Here is a 23,028-nt window from a genome sequence, read left to right as displayed (position 1 = left end):
CATTAGAAGGGTCAAAACGCAACAGGGAATTCCTCAGCCCATCTATGTGGCTACACTCAACCAGCCAAAAATTAAAGTTACCATTCTTCACAGCAGGCACGTGTGCTGTACGCTAGCCAAACACAACCACTCCTGAGAGGTATCTGTATTTCAAGCTGACAAACCCTAGTTTAAGATTTCAGTTAGGAGAGCACAACTCTAGCCTCATGGCTTGTGCAGCCGTGGTTCCTAGAGCCAGATTACATACAATGGGATGCGAGGAGCCTCTGGCTTTGCCACTGCTGTCATCTGTCCCCAGGCAGCAAGCAGCTTCCGGCAAACAAGGCACAGCGTCTCTTGATAGCAACATTGTAGTGTCCATCTTACCCTTCTGCTCCAGGGAGAGGGTTTGCTAAAACTTGATATTCAAAAGCTTCTCCCTTCAACTCTGTTTTTGCATATGAGTATGCATCCATCTGCGTGTACCACACGTGTACATCAGTATGCACAGAAAGTTCGTCCATGCACGTGCACATCTCCGCAGAGCGCAGTGTGGAGAGCAGTCCCCAGTCACACAAGCATCCTCCTGGCAGGCAGATATTCAGCTACATGTAATATAAACACAACAGCACCTCTGGTGACTGTTTCTCTCCCAGAAGGAGCTCTTGAAAACATACCGACAGAACCATTAATATTTGCTAACTCAAGGGCTCCCCCAGGAGGAAAACTAGCCCGGATTATCCTCTCTGAAGGGCTAGAGGAAGGCGCTCCTCTGGTAGACTGGGAGTGACTGGCAGCAAGGTCAGACTTGCTGCTTGACAAGGTTCAAAGGCAAGGACGAGAAACGGGGCAGAATTTGGTTAGCGTGGTGTCAGCCACAGCTACGGGGGCTGCCACACAGTGTCCTCAACTCCTGCAAAAACTTTACTAGTCCAGCAACGTGTCCTCAGGAACTGTCAAAAAACACTAAGAAAAAACTTGCTAACTGGCCTGACTTCACCCACTTTCTTCTCTTTCCCAGCAAGGGCTGGGAGTAATCACTGTCTGCTTGTGGCCATTGCTAATCAAGTCATAGGTTTTCTAGGATCCACATCTGCTACAATGAGAACAGTGGGAACTACAGAGGCTATTTTGGATGTTAAGAGGTGGGATTCAGCCTCAGCTCCTCTCGTAGCACCCCAAGACAGTTCTGTTATCACAAACATCCTTCAACATCGACAAAGCCCTCCAGAAACATCCTCCAGAACATCTAGGAGGAAGAGACCTTGTAACCATGATGCCTGTCTCAAGGAGGCACAAAGGGACAGAAGGGACAAGACTTTTGACTTAACACCCCTGAGGGTGCAGATGCCACCAGGTGTGAACCTGCACTAGCTCAGACCCCAATGCTTGGCTGCAGGCAGGCTCGGCTGGCCCCAGCTCACGGGGGCTGAACCCCACACTGCTGCACCCAGAGACAGCCAGAGCATCCAACGGAAGGGCACGATGCCCCTGCTACACCAGATACCATCCAGAATTACATTTCTGGAGTGTTTCTTTGAATCTAAGGGACTCTCAAGAGATTTCTCCTTGATCCAGAAAATTCCAGGAAAAAAAATACTTCTCCCCATCCTAGACTGCAAACCCCATTCCCAGGAACAAGAAACAGCAAGTCGAGAGCCCACAAAGCACAAGACAGTGTATGGAGCACTCGTAACTATCTCCCACAACCCAAAAGCTGTGAACACCAACTTACTCCGGCACAGCCCAGTTGTATCATTTCGGATTTCACAAGAAAGCATGAAACTAGCAGACAATGGCCTGCTCCTCTCCACATTCAAGCTTTATTGAAACTACACACATATTTTACACACAAATGGGGCAGGAGCTGTTGTACCAGACTTTGGTTATACGCACTTACAGAACCTGAGCACATAGCAGTTTCATATCTGAATATTCTGCATATTCTCAATTCACAACACTCAAAACAAATGCTTTTTATTACTTCTACTGACATAAAAATAGGATCCATTCCTTCATCAACAGACCCATTTACAACATTTTCTCTTTCTCCCCATCAACATAGTATTTCCAAAAGGCGTTGGATTTTCACTGAGATCATATTCTCCTGCAGTTGCAGAACGTTAATAAGTGACACCGATTCCAGTTTTTCTCTGTACTCCCCAGGTCCCCTTCTGCACTCCTCAAGTACCTTATGTCAAATGATGTAGGCTCTTCTCTAAGGAAAACAAAAAGCTGCCCTGTTTCCATGCTTTTTATGAACTTCATGATCTTTTACTGAGACCAAACTAGAAGAGTCAGTTTTGCTGCTTATATTTACACCAGGGACACTTGCTCACTAGGAACTATGCTAAGGCGGTGGATTTATTTCATGGAACTCAGACACTCAAGACTATGGCTGATCTGGGCTGGCAGGGAAATAACACTTATACCACCCCATCACCGATAATCCTGGACTATCAGCTCATCACAAGCCAGGCATACGGAAAGCAGCACAAGATGTCTGCAACAATAAGAAAGACTTATAAAACCTCTTATACAAATTGCTGAATGTTGTGAAAAAATGCTTGTATATTTAGTAAAGTGGAATACTTTGCTTAGCTCTTGCACATTCACTTCACCTTTGAGAATAATGAGCATATCTGTTTGCACACCTACGAGTCAACTGTATCCCTTCCACCCCAAATACCACTGTAGTATGTCAGGCATTCTTCAATTGCTCCGCTCACTGCATGTGATATCAAGCAATTAAAAAAAGTTTTCAGGCACACACTGGAACACACCAGAAAACAAACAGAAGTCCATTAAGACGCTGCTCATCCATACCACTTCAAGATTTGATTAAAGTTTAATACCTTCCTCCTCTTCTGTGACGTTTTCAATGGTTTGTATTAAACATACAACTCAAATACATTACCAGTGCTTCCTTACATACAGCCCAAGTAGTATGTTTGTAGCACCTCAAGGGATAATCCCTCACAATGATATGCCTTCTCACCCCATCAATGCATAAGCAAAACCAAGAAGGGGAGAAAAACAGATCACCCACCACGACAGAGGGAAGGCAGACAATACCCAGAGCTGGCTGTTCCAGTGTCGGATGCCAATTACAACTCAGTGCAACTCCAGATTGTTTAATAAGGCACTTGTTCAGAGAAGCAGGGAAAAACAGGCAGCACAAGACAAAAAAAGAAACTGCAGGATGTGTTCTTTCTCCACTGTTAACAGGCTTGCCTTATCAGGGAACATTCAAGGTTCACTCACCTGCTTACTAACAGCTGTAAAACAAAAGTCATACATATTTGATTTAAACTCCTACCAAAAGGCATCGGCTTTGCAGCCAAAGTGAAAATGTTCTCAGACAGAACCGAGATTAATGGGGAGATCCAACTGTATCCCTGGGTTTAATAAGATTTTATAATTTATACTTTATTAATGTCTTCTACATTCCTCTATTACTCTATCTGCAGCAGGATGAAAGGGAAGAGCTTCTAGTATACATCAGAAATATAAACATGAAAACAGAAACCATGAAAATAATTTATAGCAACATATACACATAGAGTGATACCTCATCTGGTTCTCAGATTAAAATAACATAACATGAGGTAAATACACAACTTGCTTGCTTAAAACACTACCAAGGTCTTTAAAAAAGCAGTAGTATCCAGGTCATTTTTAAAGACAGCAATCACAGCAGACGAGTCAAGGGAATCTTAAAAAGGCCACCCTTTTAAAAAGCCATCTAAATTTTTCAAAAAGGACCCCCCTTTTTTTTTTTTTTCCAAATGACACAGTGCAAGATTTATTTGTTCTCCAGATAGACAATACGAAAACCCAGGAAAAATTCCCAGTAGACTCTAATTCCAGGAGAGGAAATGGAGACAACTTCACAACAGAAAGTGAGATGGGAAGAGGGGAACCAGTCACTGTTCATTTGTCAAGTCATCAAAAATCTGCATCCAGAGTGAAGACATTGTCCATTGTTTCTGCCATAACAGCAAACCGCTGATATTCTGAAACCCGCTTCTCAAAGAAATTTGTTTTTCCTTCCAGAGAAATATTCTCCATGAAATCAAAAGGATTTTCTGCATGAAAGACCTAAGGAAGCAAAACACTATTACACTGGCAATTCTAATAGAGTAACAATGGTTTAAAAAAACAGCCAACAAACAAAACAGTCAAACTCTTTCTAATCAGATCATCCCTTGTTGGAATATGCTGTAGAATCTATGGGCACCTATCTAATTCAGTGCTGTCATTCCCCAGGAGTTTGGTCCATGGTGAAGTTCACTCATGCAAGGTGCTTACTATCCTCAAGGACTGCAGCACTTAAGCGCAGCATAAGTTTTCCACTACAAGCCTGCAGAGCAGCTGGAGGGAAATGGCCTAAATCGTTCTTGCTCTTTTAAATAGCAAAGCAGGTATATATTAATGTTGTGGCTTCAGCTGTAACTCATAGAAAGTGCAAGGACTAAATTTGACCTGCTCCCAGGCAGATTAAGAGAGTGCTTTGTGCAGACAACTTTCCTGGGCTGCCCTGGTAGGCCAGCATTTTAGGAAATTGCATCTCTTACCTTTGAGAACCCAAGCTCCATTAGTAACCGATCTGCAACAAATTCAATGTATTGCTTCATCAAAGTGCAATTCATTCCAATCAGACCGACAGGTAGCGCCTCAGTTAGAAATTCCTAGACATTAAAATACAAACAACATTTAGAGATATGAAATTTAAGAAAGGAAAAGGAGAGAAGACACCTATTTTTCACAGGAATACAATCTGTGATATTCCAGACTCCCCAGGAAATTATCTGAATAAATAACTTGCATCACTAACCTCAACAAAAGTCGTCTGTTTTCAGTAGTTGTTTGAATCTTCCTTTATTTTTAGCATGTTTAAGGCACAGGAATTTTTATTACTGTCCTTCCCCTCCAAGATCCCAAGCTTCAATGAAAGCTTGAGCTCAAAGTTCAATAAAACATACAGGCCATACTATTGAGCAGAGGAACACATACAGAAATCTCAGTTTTCCTTGGCTTCCAGCCACTTTAGAATGACAAATTAAAGAAGATAGTGATCTAGGAGCACTGAACCCAGCCATGTATAAGCTTAGGCACTGGTGCAACACCTGTTAGTGTCGGAAGGCAAAGCTGAGGCATTCATCATCATCACAGCAGGCAGACGACAACAGAAAAGAAAGAGTACACTACAATCCTGCCAAACACTCAGCAGTGCAGAAACTTGTGGTTACGGACGGGTACTACTTCATGTGAAAGAAACATGACAACAATCTCAAAATGTCAGAAGCCAGCATGGTAAATGTGGCCAGAACAGACCCTGTCTTCTCCTGAGGACAAGCAAGGATGTGTGTACAGCAGGAAGAGATAAAGATCCTGAAAACACAGAGGTAAAGAAACTCTTCTCTAAGACACAATTGCAGTCAGACTAGATAATTGTTGTAGCTCCCTTCCAACTGGAACTATTCTATTCAATACTAAATAAAACGGCCTTTCTGTTATCAAAGAGGAAACCAGTTGCCAGCTTCAGCTTCTCCCAGCTGTTTGACAACTCAGTCAGAAAGTCTCTGACTCTCATTAACACCATTAAGAAAGAGGGAAAGGATGATATAAAGTATCAGGGATCCAGGACTGAGACAAGTATCAAATATGGAATCCCAAAAGTTATAATTTAATTTGTCTATTTTTACACATCAGACTGCTCCTGCACTGCCCCCGATGCTGTCCCAGCCAGGCTTACTTGCTCGATTTCAACAGCATTAACGATGATCTCACGAACTCGCTCTTCTGACGGTCTGTTCACTAAATAATGGAACATTAGACAAGCAAAATCACAGTGTAGACCCTGAAATAACAGAGAACAATGGAAAAAAAAGTCAGTGTTTCCCTCCTCCACGTAGTTTGCTCTTACTTCGAGGCAGCCTCATTCAGGCTGAAGCTTCCTAGCCTCCTGCTTCTGTGACGGTCTTAATGTTACCACACAAAGAGAGCACTTGGAGTTTACAACCCAGTTAACATCTAAAATCCAAAATGCAAACTATGCACAATAATACTCAATACCCATCTACAAGAAGGGTTGCAGGGAGGATCTGGGGAACTACAGGCCTGTCAGTCTTATCTCAGTGCTGGGGAAAGTCATGGAACAGGTGATCTTGAGTGCTATCATGAAGCACATGCAAGAGAACCGGGTGATGAGGCCCAGGCAACACGGGTTCATGAAAGGCAGATCTTGCCAAACTAACTTGATCGCCTTCTATGACAAAGCGACTCGACTACTGGATGGGGGAAAGGCCGTGCATGTAGTCTTCTTGGACTTCAGTAAAGCCTTTGACACAATTTCTCACAGCATTCTGCTTCAGAAACTGTCAGCCTCTGGCCTGGACAGGAGCACGCTCTCCTGGGCTGAAAACTGGTTGGATGGCCGGGTCCAGAGAGTGGTGGTAAATGGAGTTAACTCCAGCTGGAGGCCAGTTACAAGTGGGGTTCCTCAGGGCTCGGTACTGGGTCCGGCTCTGTTCAATGTCTTTACCAGTGACCTGGATGAAAGCATTGACTGCACTCTTAGCAAGTTTGCGGATGACACTAAGCTGGGTGGAAGTGTGGATCTGATGGAGAGTAGGGAGGCTCTGCAAAGGGATCTGAACAGGCTGGACCAATGGGCTGAGGCCAATGGCATGAGGTTTAACAAGGCCAGATGCCAGGTCCTGCACTTGGGGCATAACAACCCTATGCAGTGCTACAGACTGGGAGAAGTCTGGCTAGAAAGCTGCCTAGAGGAGAAGGACCTGGGGGTGTTAGTTGACAGCCGATTGAACATGAGCCAGCAATGTGCCCAGGTGGCCAAGAAGGCCAATGACATCTTGGCTTGTATCAGAAACAGCGTGACCAGCAGGTCCAGGGATGTTATTCTCTCTCTGTACTCGGCACTGGTGAGACCACACCTTGAGTACTGTGTTCAGTTCTGGGCCCCTCACCACAAGAAGGATGTTGAGGCTCTGAAGCGTGTCCAGAGAAGAGCAACAAAGCTGGTGAGGGGGCTGGAGAACAAGTCTTACGAGAAGCGGCTGAGAGAGCTGGGGTTGTTTAGCCTGGAGAAGAGGAGGCTGAGGGGAGACCTTATTACTCTCTACATCTACCTGAAAGGAGATTGTGGAGAGGAGAGTTGGTCTTTTCTCCCAAGTGACAGGGGGTAGGACAAGAGGGAATGTCCTCAAGCTCTGCCAGAGGAGGTTCAGGCTGGACATCAGGAAAAAATTTTTCACGGAAAGGGTCACTGGGCACTGGAATAGGCTGCCCAGGGAGGTGGTTGAGTCACCCTCCCTGATGGTGTTTAAGGGACGGGTGGACGAGGTGTTGAGGGGCATGGTTTAGGGAATGTTAAGAATGGTTGGACTCAATGACCCAGTGGGTCCCTTCCAACCTAGTGATTCTATGATTCAATATACATGTTTCTCAGGTAACTATTTTTGAGACCTTCTCTACTGTGAGGGATCCTACACAGAGCCCTGCTGAGGCCCTGCCTCCCATGAGAGATGTTTTTGCAGAAAGACTCCTACCTCAAGACCTGCAAAACTACCTGCCAGTTAACATAAGACTGTTTATCTCGTCTTCACTTTGAGATACCTGTACAGAAATACTTGTTTTAAGTTATTTTAGAGGCATTTTTTCCCCTTGATTCTTCTCATAGCATTTTCAGAAAGGAAGATTCAGATTAGAGTCACCAAATCCAAGATTAACAGGTCATCCCTCCAGTTACTGTGAGGAAATTGCTACTGCAACATTCATAGGTTTGCAGGACTTAAGGCTACTGCGCCTCAACTCAGCCCACCTTCAAATTTCACCCAACTGTCCTGCACAGAATCCAGCAAATTGTGTTCATTTACAAGATTTCCAGAAAAGCCTCCAGCCAAGATAAGACAACATCAGGAGACTAGCAGCCCCTCAGTCTGAGTGGGGCACCACACAGTTGCTCCAAGAGGTTTCTTGGTTTCTGTTCAAACTTGCCTGGCTGCAGCTTCAGCCATACCTACTGCTGCTGGACTCCAGGAGCACTGTGCTACCACTTCTCGTGACAGCAAAGTGGCGATTACAGCCTATAAGCATCATGCCGCACATGCAGACTGAAAATCAGTCAGAAGGATTTGGCAGACTATGGGCTATGAGACAATCCAGTGCTATTGGTAACAAGAGCAAAACAAAACCAAGAAACAAAAACTTTTTCAGAAAGGCTACAAGATCCTTGTGCTCCAGGTCATGGAACAGCCCTGCAACAATGTAATTTGGGAAATATTCCCGGACTAGGGACAGCATTGGCTGCCTGCTGCAGGGCTTCCCATGGTCTTGTCCGGGGCAATATCACCAGCAGGACATACCTGGCTGCTAACTTCAACCGGTAGGCTCCGCTGACTGGTGCGGCTTTGCACCTTTAAGAATTAGAGATGCACCACCTTAAAGAACAGCCTGGGAACAGAGCCTGCAGCTCAAACAAACATATTGAGCATTAACCATTTATCTGTTCAGGTGCATCAGAAAACAGTTTGTGTAGTTTTCCATTGTGGATTCTTTCGACTGGCTTCGCTTTTGTAACAGCGTTTCCTGGTTTTTGATGCAGGTGCTGTGCACACAAAGCCTTACCCTTCATAACAGCTCTGCAGTTGGAATTATGCCAGTGGAGCTCAAGAAAAATTCAGCCTTTTCGTGCTCGACTCTGCAGAGAAGTATAGTTACACTGCAATATAGAGAAACCTACATCTCGATTACCTGTAAATGATCCTTCTAACAAACAAATACCTCCTCGCTCCAACGGATCAGTTCAGGATGACTCACAGAAACAGAGGCAACAAGGAAGGTCAAGGCTGAAGAACTGTTTGGTTTTGCTTACTGATCCCATCACTCTCTTCAAAAGTATCTTTTAAATTAAAGGCATCTTGTAAGAAGCTTCCTTTCTCAAATCAGTCTATCTAATCCATGGAAATTACTTTCATTGTGATAAAGCTCTTTATTCCTTTGACCAACTCTGGTAAGTTCAAACCACCAGCATGTTTATACTGAATACAAAACCGGTCTTTCCACTTTTTCAGTGCTGACAGCACCGTAAGTTGTACAGTGCATTCAAGACAGGACCCAACCATAAGCAACCACTACCAACTGGCAGGCAGTGGTGCAGGAAGCAATGAAAAGAAAGGGCATTTGTCAGCACACGGCCTGCTGAACCCAAGTGTGCTGACAAACACATCACATCTTAAGCTAAGAAGCACTCCCTCTAGTGCAGACCTGTAGCTGCCCCCTTCTAGAAGATCCACGTAGCACAAGGACATGGAGAGGAATGATAATTGCTGCTTCTGCAGCAACCTATCACAGCTGGCCAGGCAATGGATGCGGAAGGCCGTCTGCCAGCTCTGGAACCCACAACTAAGGGTTGATGGTGAGTGGTACAAGGAGGCCACTTGAACCTGACCAAAGCAGTTAAGGCAGAGCAATGCTCAGAGTCACATCCTAGCTACGTCCTTGCACAAGCCAGCCCCCACTGTAGCTAGGGATCATGCAATTCCACATCAGTCCTTGGGCAGCCAGGCCTTTGCCTCCCTTCTTGGCACAGGAAAACAAACGTATCCTTCAATCCAAAAAGTCCATCTTTTTGATCTTACTATGCATTGGGATATTGCTAATGTTTATGCTTATTCCCTTGAAAATGGGTCTTTCTGCTGAGGACATAGCAGCACCTAGGCTTTAAGCTCATCAGTAACTTACAGACAGAAATCTGCTTCTTTCCCCTTTTTACAAATATTCTGGAAATAGCCGGCTCCTTTGCAGGACTCCAGTCTTCCTACCTGTCAGCAGTTTCAGCTCCTCCATTAGGCTGCAGAAAGAGGGTCAGGCACAGCTCTGTGGAAAGGAAGTCATCTCTCTGCTGCCTAGGAGGCGATGTTAAAGCACATGCAGAAGGCTTGCGGCAGGAAAAGCTCTAAGAAGCATGGCCTGCAGTTACCTGGCAGGTAACCAGGACCTCCATCTCACCAGGACAGTGGACTCTCCCTAGAAAATCCTGCTACTGACACTGGCTAGCAGAGAACCTACTCAGAGTTCTACCAGTTCCTTGGCCTCCAGCACTGCCAGCATTAAACAGGCTCCATTGTACCGAGAAATACATTCCTTACTCACTGCTGGATTCTCTTTTGCACTTGTTCCTACCCAAACACTGCTTTCTGCTCTCTTCACTTCCCTCCGACCCTCCTCGCCACCAAACGCTCTGGCAAGACGATGGGATCTTTACAAATATAGTTCTGCCCTTCCCCTGGAAACTCACTTTCCCTCCCAAACAGCAAGTAGGATATGACAACATTACCTCATCTCTGCTAATAAGTTCATTGGAGAAAGTCAGTCCAGGCATCAGGCCCCTCTTCTTCAGCCAAAATATCGCAGCAAAGGAGCCCGAAAAGAAGATGCCTTCAACTGCAGCAAAGGCAACCACCCTCTCACCTGTTTAACATAAAACATTTTCAGTTAAACACAAAAAAGCATATTGCTCGTCAGCAAGATGCACCACTTCCATCAGACAGACTGATGCTGAACAGGAGCAATCAGAAGCACCAGGTGCTGTATCTGACCACATCTTGCAGTAGATCCTGAAGCACACAGTGTCTACACATGCAACAGCACTTAACCACAGGCAGCCCTAACAGAACTGAAGAACCAGGGCACCCACTGAAACTGGAACAAGTCAGAAGGTTGGGAACATAATTGTGCCAAGCAGCCAGGACATTAGTACTCTTATGTCTTATGTCTTGCTCTTAAAGGCAGGAAAATGGCTATGTAAATAATTGACAAAGCTGAGCGAAGAGCCAATCTCCTATAAATTAAACAAAAACCCCTACACTTCAATTTCTGCTTGTTAAGAAACTACATGAAACTATATTCTTACAAGACAGGAAGAACACAGAACATAATTTATCAAGACAAATAACTATTTATGTACCCCACCTTTCACCCAAGGAAACCATAGTATTATTGGTCCCAGTTCTCTCTGTTCTCTACAGGAATGTATTTCTTCAGAATACAAGACTATCTGACTGCTTGGTGAACACATCACTCCACACACTCTATTTTAAACAACTTCACAAGACCCTTCAGTATATTCTAACATGAAGAGCTTTTGCATTAAGTGCTGGTGCCTCCTCCCAGTGAGAGCTGCACAGAACTTTGTTTAAAAAATAAAATAACCCCAGAATAACCACATGTCCCACTTCCTCTACAAGATGCAAATGCCACCTGCTGGCTCATCTGAAGAAATTCAAGTTAGGATAAAAGCATGAAGAGCAAACACAAGCTTACAATTATCACAGCAGTTACTAAGGGAACAATTTGTCTGGCAACACTAAAAATCTCTTAGGTTACTTCTAGAGAGGAGTGGAGGAAGGCTGCTCATACAATACAGGTTTAGTGAAGCACATGACCAAGTATCAATATTGGGTTTACTACATCCCACCTGACTAGCTATGGTACAAATGAGTTATGCTGAAACAAAACCCGCCTATCAGCAGTACCACATAACATCAGTGCATCCTGGGAGGCTGAAAGTCCACAGAACAGACACAGCAAGTGAATCCTCAGCATTCTTAAATCTTTTTGTCCAAGCTCAGTCACAACATTACAAAAAAAACTAACTTCACACATGAGTTTGTCTATATGAACGTGAACACAGAAAAAGCTTGGACTTGCAAGACTCCAGCTGCCCAGTTCCGACACTGGAGTACAAAAGAGGAACCAACGGTTAGAATTAATCAGAACTCCTAGAAAACAAGGTCTAGAATCAAAAGCTGAATAAATTACGGTTGTTTGGTATAAAGACAAAGAGAGAGAGAAACCCACAGGCATTTTTCATTACATGACTCTAGTGGCACTGCCATTGCTATATTGCTTTAGCTGAAGATAAAACATACATGCTCACCAGAAGTTAATTCTAGATCTTTAGTTAAAGCAGAGACCCATAAGCGACTACATCATCTGTGGAGAATTTAATTTCAGGTTCCAGGATGCAGCTCACTCCTAGAGAACTAATTTGTGACACATGCAATAGAAACAAGTTTTTAAGATGCTACACACCAAAAGTGGATTCTCTGTCTTCAATCCACTTCAGAGCCCAGTCAGCTTTCTTCTTGACACAAGGCATTGTTTCAACAGCATTAAATAAGAAATCCCTACAGAAGAAAACAAATAAACCCATCAAAACAAGAAGTGATTTATCTGCCCTAGTTGTCCCTACTGGCTCCATCAGACAGAGGAACCCCTTACACCAGGCTCTGAACTAACTCAAGTAGGCGACCATTCCCACCCTAAAGGGCTGATGATGTCTAATAACAATGGTACGGGGTGCCAGATGTGCAGAAAGTGACAAACTCAAATCCTCAGAGGAGGCGAACTGCAGAGATGGGAAGTGAATGAAAGTGTCCCATTCCCAGCAGTGCCCACCAACCAGACTCCACTGCCTCTGAGACTTCAAGCCCTTCCTACCCACCAAGCTACACCTCATCTTGCCTACTCCACAAAAGGAGCTGGAAAATTTCTTCAAGCACAGGCTCTGTTCCCAGGCTAAAAACCTGAAAGAAAACCTTGCAGTCCTCCCGCTGTTACCACACAGGATGCCACCATGGGAAACCAAACTCTGCCTGACCATCACCATGGTGGAGTCTCTGAGGAAAAGTGCTTCCTTTCAAATGAATCACCATCTGGACCAGGAAGTTCACAAAGGTGATAGGGCTCTCCAAACAAGCCAATACTTTAAAAATAAGCACTTCGAGTTGTATGAAAAAGCACTGACAAAAAAAAAAAAAAAGCTGAATGGATGCAATATATAGATTATTGTATGTTAGAAATACCAGCTGGACCACAAGCACTCAATTTCCCAAGGCTGATATGACAGCAAGCACCTCAGGAGCACAAGAACCACAAGGAGCTTGTCTAAACTTAACCAGCATTTCACACAGTCCACACTTACTGCAATCAAAGACTTATACAAATATTAACTAACCTTCTGACACTCCCACACAAGTCTGTTGGTCTAAAAATACTCTCCAATTTGAGGGTCAGGCATGCAGGCCTTGAAAGCCTTAAGGAACCACCCCCAGGTTCCAGAGTAAGTCATTATGAAACAGAAGACAGCTGCTGCTGTTGTTGCTCAATAACAGTACCACTGGACGAGGTGACAGATTGCCCATGGGTTGGTCATACTTCCAGGTTTTCAAAGGTTTACCTCTTCTCAGGATCTTTGATGTAGGTGTCTATGAGCAAGCTGTACATCTCTGAGTGAACGTTCTCAATGAGAATCTGAAAGCCATAGAAACAACGAGCTTCTGGGATCTGCACCTCCTGACTAAAACGTGCCACCTACCAAAACCAGAAAGCATGGCAATGAGTACAGTAAAACCAGTCCTGCATGACGGAACTCTAAGCTTCATGGGAGAGACAATAGATCTTCAGCGCAGATAAAGGATGGGAGCGGTTCAGCTCTACTTTATTCAAAGATACATCAATAGGATAGGTATGGAGCAGAAGAAAATAAAGCAAGCTAACTAGAAGTAAATACATCTGGTATGCATAGTGGAGAGCTGCAGTGAAGCATGAGGGCACACATACACAGGAGGACAGCAGACTATTGCAATAGTAAACACATCATGTTGAAGAAAGCCTCAGATTTTTCATTCACAATTAAAAAAATAAACAGTATGACATAAGATGTGTTCATGCAATACATGCACGTATACTATAACAAGTTCTATATGTTTTACCCATCCAAGATTTAAACTGGGCATTTGCACTCAGACACCACTGAAAACTGTGGTAAGACATTCTACATCCCAGTTTCAAGTTTTCCAGTTACAAGTGGAGTTCCTCAGGGCTCAGTACTGGGTCCAGCTCTGTTCAATGTCTTTATCAATGACCTGGATGAAGGCATTGAGTGCACCCTCACCAAGTTTGCAGATGACACTAAGCTGGGTGGAAGTGTGGATCTGATGGAGGGTAGGGAGGCTCTGCAAAGAGATCTTAACAGGCTGGACCGCTGGGCTGAGGCTATTGGGATGAGGTTTAACAAGACCAAATGCTGGGTCCTGCACTTGGGGCACAACAACCCTAAGCAGTGCTACAGACTGGGGGAAGAGTGGCTGGAGAGCTGCACGGAAGAGAACGACCTGGGGGTGCTGGTTGACAGCCGACTGAACATGAGCCAGCAATGTGCCCAGGTGGCCAAGAAGGCCAATGGCATCTTGGCTTGTATCAGAAATGGGGTCACCAGCAGGTCCAGGGAGGTTATTCTCTCTCTGTACTCGGCACTGGTGAGACCGCACCTCGAATACTGTGTTCAGTTCTGGACCCCTCACCACAAGAAGGATGTTGAGGCTCTGGAGCGTGTCCAGAGAAGAGCAACGAAGCTGGTCGGAGGACTGGAGAACAAGTCTTATGAGGAGCGGCTGAGAGAGCTGGGGTTGTTTAGCCTGGAGAAGAGGAGGCTGAGGGGAGACTTTATTACTCTCTACAACTACCTGAAAGGAGGTTGTGGAGAGGAGGGAGCTGGCCTCTTCTCCCAAATGACAGGGGACAGGACAAGAGGGAATGGCCTGAAGCTCCGCCAGGGGAGGTTCGTTCAGGTTGGATATCAGAAAAAAATTCTTCACAGAAAGAGTCATTGGGCACTGGAACAGGCTGCCCAGGGAGGTGGTCGAGTCTCCTTCCCTGGAGGCGTTTAAGGAACAGGTGGATGAGGTGCTTGGGGACATGGTTTAGGGAGTGTTAGGAATGGTTGGACTCGATGATCCAGTGGGTCCTTTCCAGCCTGGTGATTCTGTGATTCAGCAGAAAGATTTCCCCACCTTTTTAGCAGCACCCACCTGCAGCCTGAAAAGATTCTAGGGTGCCATCCAGTAAGAGCAAAGTGGATTTTACCAAAATGAGGAACATAGAGCATGGCACAGCACAATCCATCCCTATTTCTCATCTAACACAAGTATGGGAAGAAATGCAGGGTTCTAATAATTCATGGAGAAATGTGGATCAACACAGCCAGGCAGAAGGCTGAGGTTAAAAACTGTGTCCAAACGTGATGTGATTTTGAGTCTTGCTGACTACAGTTGACCCAATTTAAGTCAGACACTGGCCCCAGCACAACAAACTGCTTACTCCCCTCAGCAAAGGTGAAATGACAGGAAGAGAAAAAAGTACACATTTCATAACTTATGCATTAATGTGAGAAAACCAAAATGAAAAGCCAATAAACCAATAAAATGAGTAAGTATTCAAGCCCTCTGCAAAGCTTTCTCACCAGGTTTTCATTTACAATTCCATCACTGGCTGCAAAAAATGCCAGAACATGAGAGATAAAGTATTTTTCATCTGCTTTCAGCTTGTTCCAGTGAGGAAGGTCCTTTGACAAATCAACCTAATGAGAAGAGAAAAAAAAAGAAAAGAAAAACATTATTGCCCTTTTGAGCTTGTCATTCTGTAAGAACAGAAGCAGCCTAGTCAAATGACTGAGTCCGAGTTTTGGCACTTGCTCTCCAGTCTTTACATGTAGAGAATTTCAATACATATGACTGTAAGAGATAATGGACGTGCTGCAGTCCTGCTGTCTCCCTCTGCAATGCTAACATCACACGTTTGCTTTGGAGTTTACACTTTCGTAATTTCGAATAAAAAATAGTGTCTATTGAATTATAAATAAATCAGGTTTTGAAATTATTACTATCTTCTTGTCATGAGTATGAACATGCACCAGTGAGCAAAGCTCACTCTGAGACACTTAAACTCTACTTGAAATAAATGCTTCTACTGCAAGAAACCTACACCCAGGTATGCCAAAAGACGGACTGAGGGGACCTTTGCCTTTGGCAGGTGTTCCTGCCAAAGAATGGCACAGGGCAAACGCTCTGCACCTGCTCTGTCTACCAGACTGAACTGGAGCCATGGCAGAAAACCACAACTTCCTTCGCACAGGCCTTTTTCTTTTTTTTTTTTTGTCTGGAGGGATTTCTGAACCACAGCAGCAGTTAAGCAGGGCCAGACGTGAAAAACAGAGAAGCCTAAGAACTTCTGTATATAGGTGTGTTTATAAACACATATACACAAACCAGTTTTACAGTTAACTTTCCAGTTCATTTGGGAATGCACCCGCAGATGGTAGGGCAATGTAAGAAGGAGCAGTGGTATGCTAGAAGAGCAATGCTGACCAGACAGGCGTTTAAATGCTTTTTCTTTAATGGCTTAAATGAAGCTCTACTGCAAGAGGGCAGCAAGGCTCCCTGGCAGGCAATGGAACGATGCACAGCCATGCCTCACAATCCCAGGATGCTTTCTGGCATATTTGGAGCCTGCCAGTGCTTTCAGCTCACCCCTCCGCAATTGCGGATTACTGCTTACAAAGGAGCAAAGGCTGCAGAAGTTTTGAGTTGCAACAACCAGCTCCCTGGCAGGCAATCTCTCCAGAGCACTGCAGTGTTCAGAACCCTCCACTGCGGCAAGTGCAGTGAGCTGAATACTGTTCAGGTCTGTCTAACAACCAACCTCAGGGAAAAACAGCTTTAATTCTAACATGAGGCAAGCATCTAACCAGGGCAATCAGGAGTCAATTAGAAGCATTTTTAGCATATGTCCCTGATTATCACCATCTTCCTGGAACAGAGGTGCCTAACATTAAAGACCAGCATTCACGTGAAATTGCCCAGAACATCTTTTATGCACAAGGAGTTAGCTGCAGGTACAGAGACCACAGAAGAGAAGATGCTATCTGACCACAAATCACAGCTACCTGACTTAGGCTGCCCCTATAACCAGAGAAGGGCCCCAGGATGCAATTCCACCTCATCCTAAACCAAACGCTTAAAGCAGCTCTGCTGAATCACCATGTGGAAGAACTTTCTTCCCTCTGTCCATGGAGTCCTGCTCTGATGCAGGCACCTCATGTTTCTTCCAATTAGTAATTTACAACACAGAAGCCCGCAGCAGAGCTAGGAAAGGAGCACCAGGAGCCCAGCTGGAGCACCTTGGGCCAACACACTGCCCCCCAGAGCTCACCTCTTCTGCAGTCCAAAAGGAGGCCTGAGCCTGCTTATACATTTTCCATATATCTGGGTACTGGATGGGGAAGATGACAAACCGGCGGGGATTTTTTCTGAGAAGAGGCTCCTCATCGCAGTCCAAGCAACTTTCGGCAGCACTTGGAGAGAAGCTCTGAAGACAAAGCATAGTTCTGGTTAAGGTTGCCATTACTTATTCCTTCTCTTCCCATATCCCAAAGGTGTGGTTCAAAAGCGATTCATGTCACGCAGACACTCACCTGCCCCCCTCTTGCGCCTGTACCACTCATCCCTGGGGTATCTGCCCCCTCGCTCTCCATCTTTACTCCTGCTGCTGGGGCAGCTGCACTGCCTGTCTGCCCAGCTCTGTCTGGCACTGCTCACACCAACCACTCCCTCCCAGGTGCACCAGGGCCAGGAAGCGCCCGATGCCTGTGTGCCAAACAGAGCGCCTTTCTGTAGCACAAGGAGGAAATCCACACCAGGAGACAACATCAGACACGTGCGAGGTCACCACATACCACCACAGCCCACATCCAGCGCAGCTCCACGAGGCTCACTGCCTAGGTCACGACCAAGTCATTTGCCTTCCATCAAAGCCAATTGGGCCTGGACAGATATTCTTAAAAATACCATGAGATCACAGTAACAGCCCTGTGCCACAGCGAGTCTCTGCATGGAAGTTTGTGCATGTGGTCCTGTGGTAAGCAGCAGGCAGCCCACACACCAGCGCAGGGCTGAAAGCTGCTCTGGAAGCTCTGCCTCAAGTGCTGATATGAAGATATATGCCTCTTTTTCCAACAGCAGGCAGCAGGAAAACCTCTGCCTAGAGTCACCCATCCCTACTCCACTCCCTCTGTGCAGACTTCCATAGAACACCCATGCAGAGCTCTTCCTCAGAGAGCTGCCAGCCCAGCCAAGCTGCTGACAGCCAGTGTTTCGGAGACAGCCCAGTGGAGAGCAGCAGAGAGGGCACTCAATGAGCATGGCCTTCACCTCAACCTCCAGCAGCTGCTCCCAGGATCAATGCCAGACAGCATCCCTGCCAGCCATAGCACCCAGCACCTACTGAAGACGTTGCAAAGCACGCCAGGAGACTATGCCGTAGCCTCTCCAGAAGAGCTGATGACTCGCATCAATCAAAATTTTAGCCAGCAGGATGCCTTTCTGGATCAGTTCTGAGATCCCACTGACACTGCTGTAGCAGATAACTAAACACAGGTGGCATACAAGGTATTATATTTAATACAGCTAAGGAGAGGAGCAAAAGGTTTGGAATACCATTGCTTTTACCCCCCTAGGGGGTGTCACAGTCCTTTCCCTACCCAGTCTGCTTGTAACCACTCACATAATAAAAAGTAATCCTTCACTTTGATTTGGAAAATACCTTCAAACAAATAATTCTACTCACATTTAAAAACCAAACAAAAACCAAACACACATGCATATTGCATAGCTGGCATATGTGCTGCAGACTTCCAAAGAAAACACAGCAGGAAGCACATTCTGGGTTACAATTTTACTACTTTATTATATTTTTAAATATTACTCAGTTACATGAGACAAATTTCCAAGCAGCACTTTGCAGAGCCTCTGCTGAAGGCCATGACCTTCTGTGTTTCCCAGGACGCAGAGATGGTTGCAGTAACCCACTGAAAGTGCCACAGAGGAGAATTTGGGCCTTGTGGGGACACCACCCTGTCTTAGCATACACACATCTTCTCATGGCCTGCCATGCAGCTAGCAACTCCATCTGTTTCTGCACCAGCCATCATCCTCGATAAAGGAAACACTGCAAAAGTCAGCCCAATGTTCTCCTGAGCAAAACCATTCTGTACTGCCTGGGAACTACTCCCAGGTATTTATTTTAGCCTAACAAGGCGGACTAGCAGCTACTAACCTCAGCCTTGATGGTTCTGAGCCATTCAAAAGCCAGTTTACAGAGCTCATAATGCAGGGAGATAACTTGAGTAATACCTCTGGTGTCCAAAGTGAAGAAGAGCACAGAAAGAGCAAAGTTCTGGTAAGGCAGGAAAACTGGAGACCAACACTGAGACAAGGACCACTTGTCATTTTTCCAATGGTCTTTAACAGGTGCCATGCACAGGCCACAGAGAGAGGGGTCACCATACCAGAAATAGTCAGCGCACAGCAAGACAGAAAAGCAAGAGAAGAAGAAAAGGCCCAAGAAGCAGTGGGGTACACCCCACAGAGCCCTGATGACAGGAGAGCAGAAGAAGGGCTTCCAAGACCCAAAGACTCAGAGTGAAGGCATGACCCAGAGAAGGACCACCACACAGAATCACAGAATCGTTAGGGTTGGAAGGGACCTTAAAGATGATCTTGTTCCAACCCCCTACCATAGGCAGGACATCCCACTAAATCAAGCTGCCCAAGGCCTCATTCAGCCTGGCCTTGAACACCTCCAGGGATGGGGCAGCCACAACCTCCCTGGGCAACCTGTGCCAGTGTCTCACCACTCTCATAGTGAAGAAATTCTCCCTGATGTCTAGTCTAAATCTGCCCCTCTCCAGTTTATACCCATGCACTTTCATCCTATCACCACAAGCCTTTACAAATAGCCCCTCTCCAGCTTTCCTGCAGGCCCCCTCAGGTACTGGTAGGTCACTATAAGACCTCCTCTGAGCCTTCTCTTCTCCAGGCTGAACAAGCCGAACTCTCTCAGCCTGTCCTCATAGGGAAGGCGCTCCCGCCCTCCAATCACCTTTGTAGCCCTCCTCTGGATCCATTCCAATGGCTCCATATCCTTCTTCCGTTGAGGATTCCAGAACTGGACACAATACTCCAGATGAGGTCTCACAAGAGAGGAATGGAGGGGCAGAATCACTTCCCTCGACCTGCTGGCCACGCTTCTTTTGATGCAGCCCAGGATACGGTTGGCCTTCTGGGCTGTGAGCGCACACTGCCGGCTCATGTTGAGCTTCTCATCGACCAGCACCCCCAAGTCCTTCTCTGCAAGGCTGCTCTCAATCATGTCATTCCCCATCATGTACTGAAAAGGGGATTGCCCCGACCCTGGTGCAGGACCCTACACTTGGCCTTGTTGAACCTCATGAGGTTCTCACAGGCCCACTTCTCCAGCCTGTCCAGGCCCCTCTGGTTGATGAACTGGGAAATGGTACAAGTTTTAAAAAAAAAGAGGTGTTTTTTTTTAATTTTTAAAAAGGGGTCAGCCCACAGAGACAACATCGTAAAGGAACCTCCCATCTTCCCTAATCCCTTCTGAGGTAGAAAGCAGTTTCACAGGCAAGCTCCATTTCCAAGCTAGCAGGCAAGCACCACCTGGCTATGAGACAGCCCCGTCTCTCTCCATATTGGCTTCCATTCCTCTGAGCCAAAGTTTTATCAGAGTAGTACTCGCTACCTAGCCTGTTTATTAACACAGTATATGTCTTGGTACAACTCAGCTGAAAATTCACGAAAGATCCTTCCCTATTCAATTTTGGATGCAAGGCACATTCTGGTTGCTGCTGGGGCTTCTGAGCAGCCATCGCCTTGTGCAGAAGGCATACAACACATCCCCAGTCCTGCCTTCCTGGCCCCAGGAAGGGTAAGAGGTGCGGGCAGCTGGAGAAGGTAACAGTCACTAGGTCAATACACTTCCTGCCTTCAGTCTGCACCCTGGATCTTTTCTTAATCCTGTGCTGGTGCATATGTCACCACAATAATGAAGAGCATCCAGTTTATAATGTGAATGTGCTAGTTTCTGTTCACACAACATGAGCCAAATGTATAAAAGAGCTGAAGCTAGTGGGCAGAGCCCAACCCCAGGTCTAGCAGGGTAAGCAGAGCAGACTGCCCACAGCCCCTACCGGTCAAGGTTTCAATAATTCCAAAGACGGAGACTACACAACCTCTATGAGCAACCTCTGCCAGCATCTTACCATCTTCACAATGAAGAAGTGAACCTCCTGTATTTCAGTGTGTGCCTGTTGCCTCTGGTTGCATCACAGGGCACTACTGAGAAGAGCCTGGCTCCATCTCCTTTATTCCCTCCAGCAGGCATTTGCACAAGATCCCCCGGAGCTTTCTCTTCTCCAAGCTGAACAGCCCCACCACTTATAGCCTCTCTTCATATGACAGATGCTCTAGCCCCTTAATCATCATCCATTTGCCAGACACGCTCCAGTACATCACATCCCAGTTATTCTTCAACTGCTAGAGACAACAGTGATGACAATAAACCCAACAGACATCAAAGATTGCATAGTGGTCCTGAAGTTCTTTCCATCAATTTCAAGTTCAGCAAACTAGGAAACGATTAACAGACATGTACAACCACTACCCCACAGCAACAGCTGTGCAGGTATCTCCGTTACACGCCCTACACCCTTTGTGGCCAGGGAAGAGGCTAAAGGTGCTGGCAGAGCCGGCACCATACTCACATCACTCCTGGTATGAGACCATAAGCACTTCTGTACCCTGGTAAGAGGCTGCACGTGCACCACAGGAGCTCCCAAAGGCTTCAGGCCAGCCCTGGGCCATGCAGACAATGCTGGCGGTGAGACCAGAAGATCACTGGCACTGCCAGGAGAGACAGCTGCCACCACACCGGGGCCAAGCCAGTGCTCACGGTCTCTGCACAGCTACAGGGAGGCATGGGGCTCCGGCTTGCCTCTGGCAGGCCAGAGTGAGCCCCTTTTCACTGCAGGTACAGTGCGCCACTGTTCACAAGGGGAAACGTTATGGCTCTCTATTTCATAGAATCACAGAATCACTAGGTTGGAAAACACCTCTTAGATAATAGAGTCCAAACAGTCCTATCTGCCATTGAACCATGTCCCTGTGCACCTCGTCTTTTAAATACCTCCAGGGACGCTGACTCAACCACTTCCCTGGGCGGCTATTCCACTGCCCAATGACCCCTCCTATAAAAATATTTTTCCTGATGTCCAGCCTGAACCTCCTCTGGCAGAGCTTGAGGACATTCCCCCTTGTCCTGTCCCCTGTCACTTGGGAGAAAAGACCAACTCTCCTCTCCACAATCTCCTTTCAGGTAGATCTAGAGAGCAATAAGGTCTCTCCTCAGCCTCCTCTTCTCCAGGCTAAACACCACCAGCTCTCTCAGCCGCTCCTCGTAAGACTTGTTCTCCAGCCCCCTCACCAGCTTCGTTGCTCTTCTCTGGACACGCTCCAGAGCCTCAGCATCCTTCTTGTGGTGAGGGGCCCAGAACTGAACACAGTACTCAAGGTGCGGTATTTAACACAGCGTGACCCGCGTTTGGGGAACCTGAGCACTGCGGAGCCGCAGAGGTTTGGGGACACCACACGGGTGACCCTGCACCCCGCGCCCCGGCTCCGCACGGTCGCATCGGGGGAACCCGGCGCGGAGCTCCGACAGCTCCCGGGCGGGATCGCGGGGCCAAGGGCAGGGCAGCCAGCACGGCCCCGGGACACGGGACAGGCGCTGCCCGGGTGTGCGCACCGCACGGGCGACCCCGGCCTCGCGGAGCCCGGCGGGACCCCAGCGCCCCCCAGGGCTCCCAAAGCCGGCGCGGAGACGAGAACCCGGAGCTCCAGGGGAAGCACCGGGGCTCGGGGAGGGATGGGGCCGGAGCAGGGTTTGGAACCAGGGCTTGGAAAGGGCTGGAGTCGGGGTTGGAAGAGGGGGTCGGGAAGGGATGGGGCCGGGAAGAGCCGGAGCCGGGGCCCGGGAAGGGCTGGAGCAGGGATTGGGCCGGAGCTGGGATTGGAACCGGGTCTCGGCAAGGGTTGGGGCCGGGACTGGGCCGGAGCCGGGGCCGGGGCTCGGGCAGGGCCAGGGCCGGGGCCGGGGCCGGGGCCGGGACTGGGGCTGGGCCGTGTGTCGGGCAGGGCCGGGGCAGGGGCAGGGGCAGGGGCTGGGGCTGGGGCTGGGGCTGGGGCAGGGCCCCCCCTTACCCGCGCCGCCCCGCTCTCCGGTCGCCCCCCGCGCTCGCCCATATCCCGCAGCGCCGCCCCCGGGCAG

At 47.1% G+C, this 23,028-nt stretch overlaps 1 protein-coding gene across 4 annotated transcripts; it reads right to left on the bottom strand.

Annotated features, from left to right (window-relative positions):
• Positions 1-1,788: 1,788 nt before the first annotated feature.
• RRM2B (ribonucleotide reductase regulatory TP53 inducible subunit M2B) lies at positions 1,789-23,028 on the bottom strand. Of its 4 annotated transcripts, none has more exons than XM_054059561.1 (9): positions 22,962-23,028; positions 17,059-17,214; positions 15,311-15,427; positions 13,247-13,380; positions 12,100-12,194; positions 10,343-10,476; positions 5,738-5,842; positions 4,557-4,670; positions 1,789-4,080 (listed from the first exon to the last, which is right to left on the bottom strand). In XM_054059561.1, the coding sequence occupies exons 1-9, from the start codon at positions 23,001-23,003 to the stop codon at positions 3,928-3,930; spliced, it is 1,050 nt and encodes a 349-aa protein (XP_053915536.1). In that variant the 5' UTR covers positions 23,004-23,028; the 3' UTR covers positions 1,789-3,927. The 4 variants fall into 4 exon arrangements, with proteins under 4 accessions (XP_053915536.1, XP_053915538.1, XP_053915537.1 ...); XM_054059563.1 differs by lacking the exon at positions 22,962-23,028 and adding an exon at positions 22,186-22,786; XM_054059562.1 differs by lacking the exon at positions 22,962-23,028 and adding an exon at positions 20,966-22,147.

The sequence above is a fragment of the Cuculus canorus genome, chromosome 2 (genome assembly GCF_017976375.1).
Source record: "Cuculus canorus isolate bCucCan1 chromosome 2, bCucCan1.pri, whole genome shotgun sequence".
In the NCBI taxonomy this organism is placed as follows: domain Eukaryota; kingdom Metazoa; phylum Chordata; class Aves; order Cuculiformes; family Cuculidae; genus Cuculus; species Cuculus canorus.
Note: the sequence above shows the minus strand (reverse complement) of the source record. Positions and strands in the feature narration are given on the sequence as shown.

Coding starts and splice junctions, on each gene's coding strand:
- RRM2B (XM_054059560.1), bottom strand. CDS start 17,380: ATGGAGAGCGAGGGGGCAGATACCCCAGGGATGAGTGGTACAGGCGCA. Junction 5,843..10,342: donor AACTTATTAGCAGAGATGAG/GTAATGTTGTCA, acceptor CTGTTATTTCAG/GGTCTACACTGTGATTTTGC. Junction 4,671..5,737: donor ATGCTGTTGAAATCGAGCAA/GTAAGCCTGGCT, acceptor TTTAATGTCTAG/GAATTTCTAACTGAGGCGCT.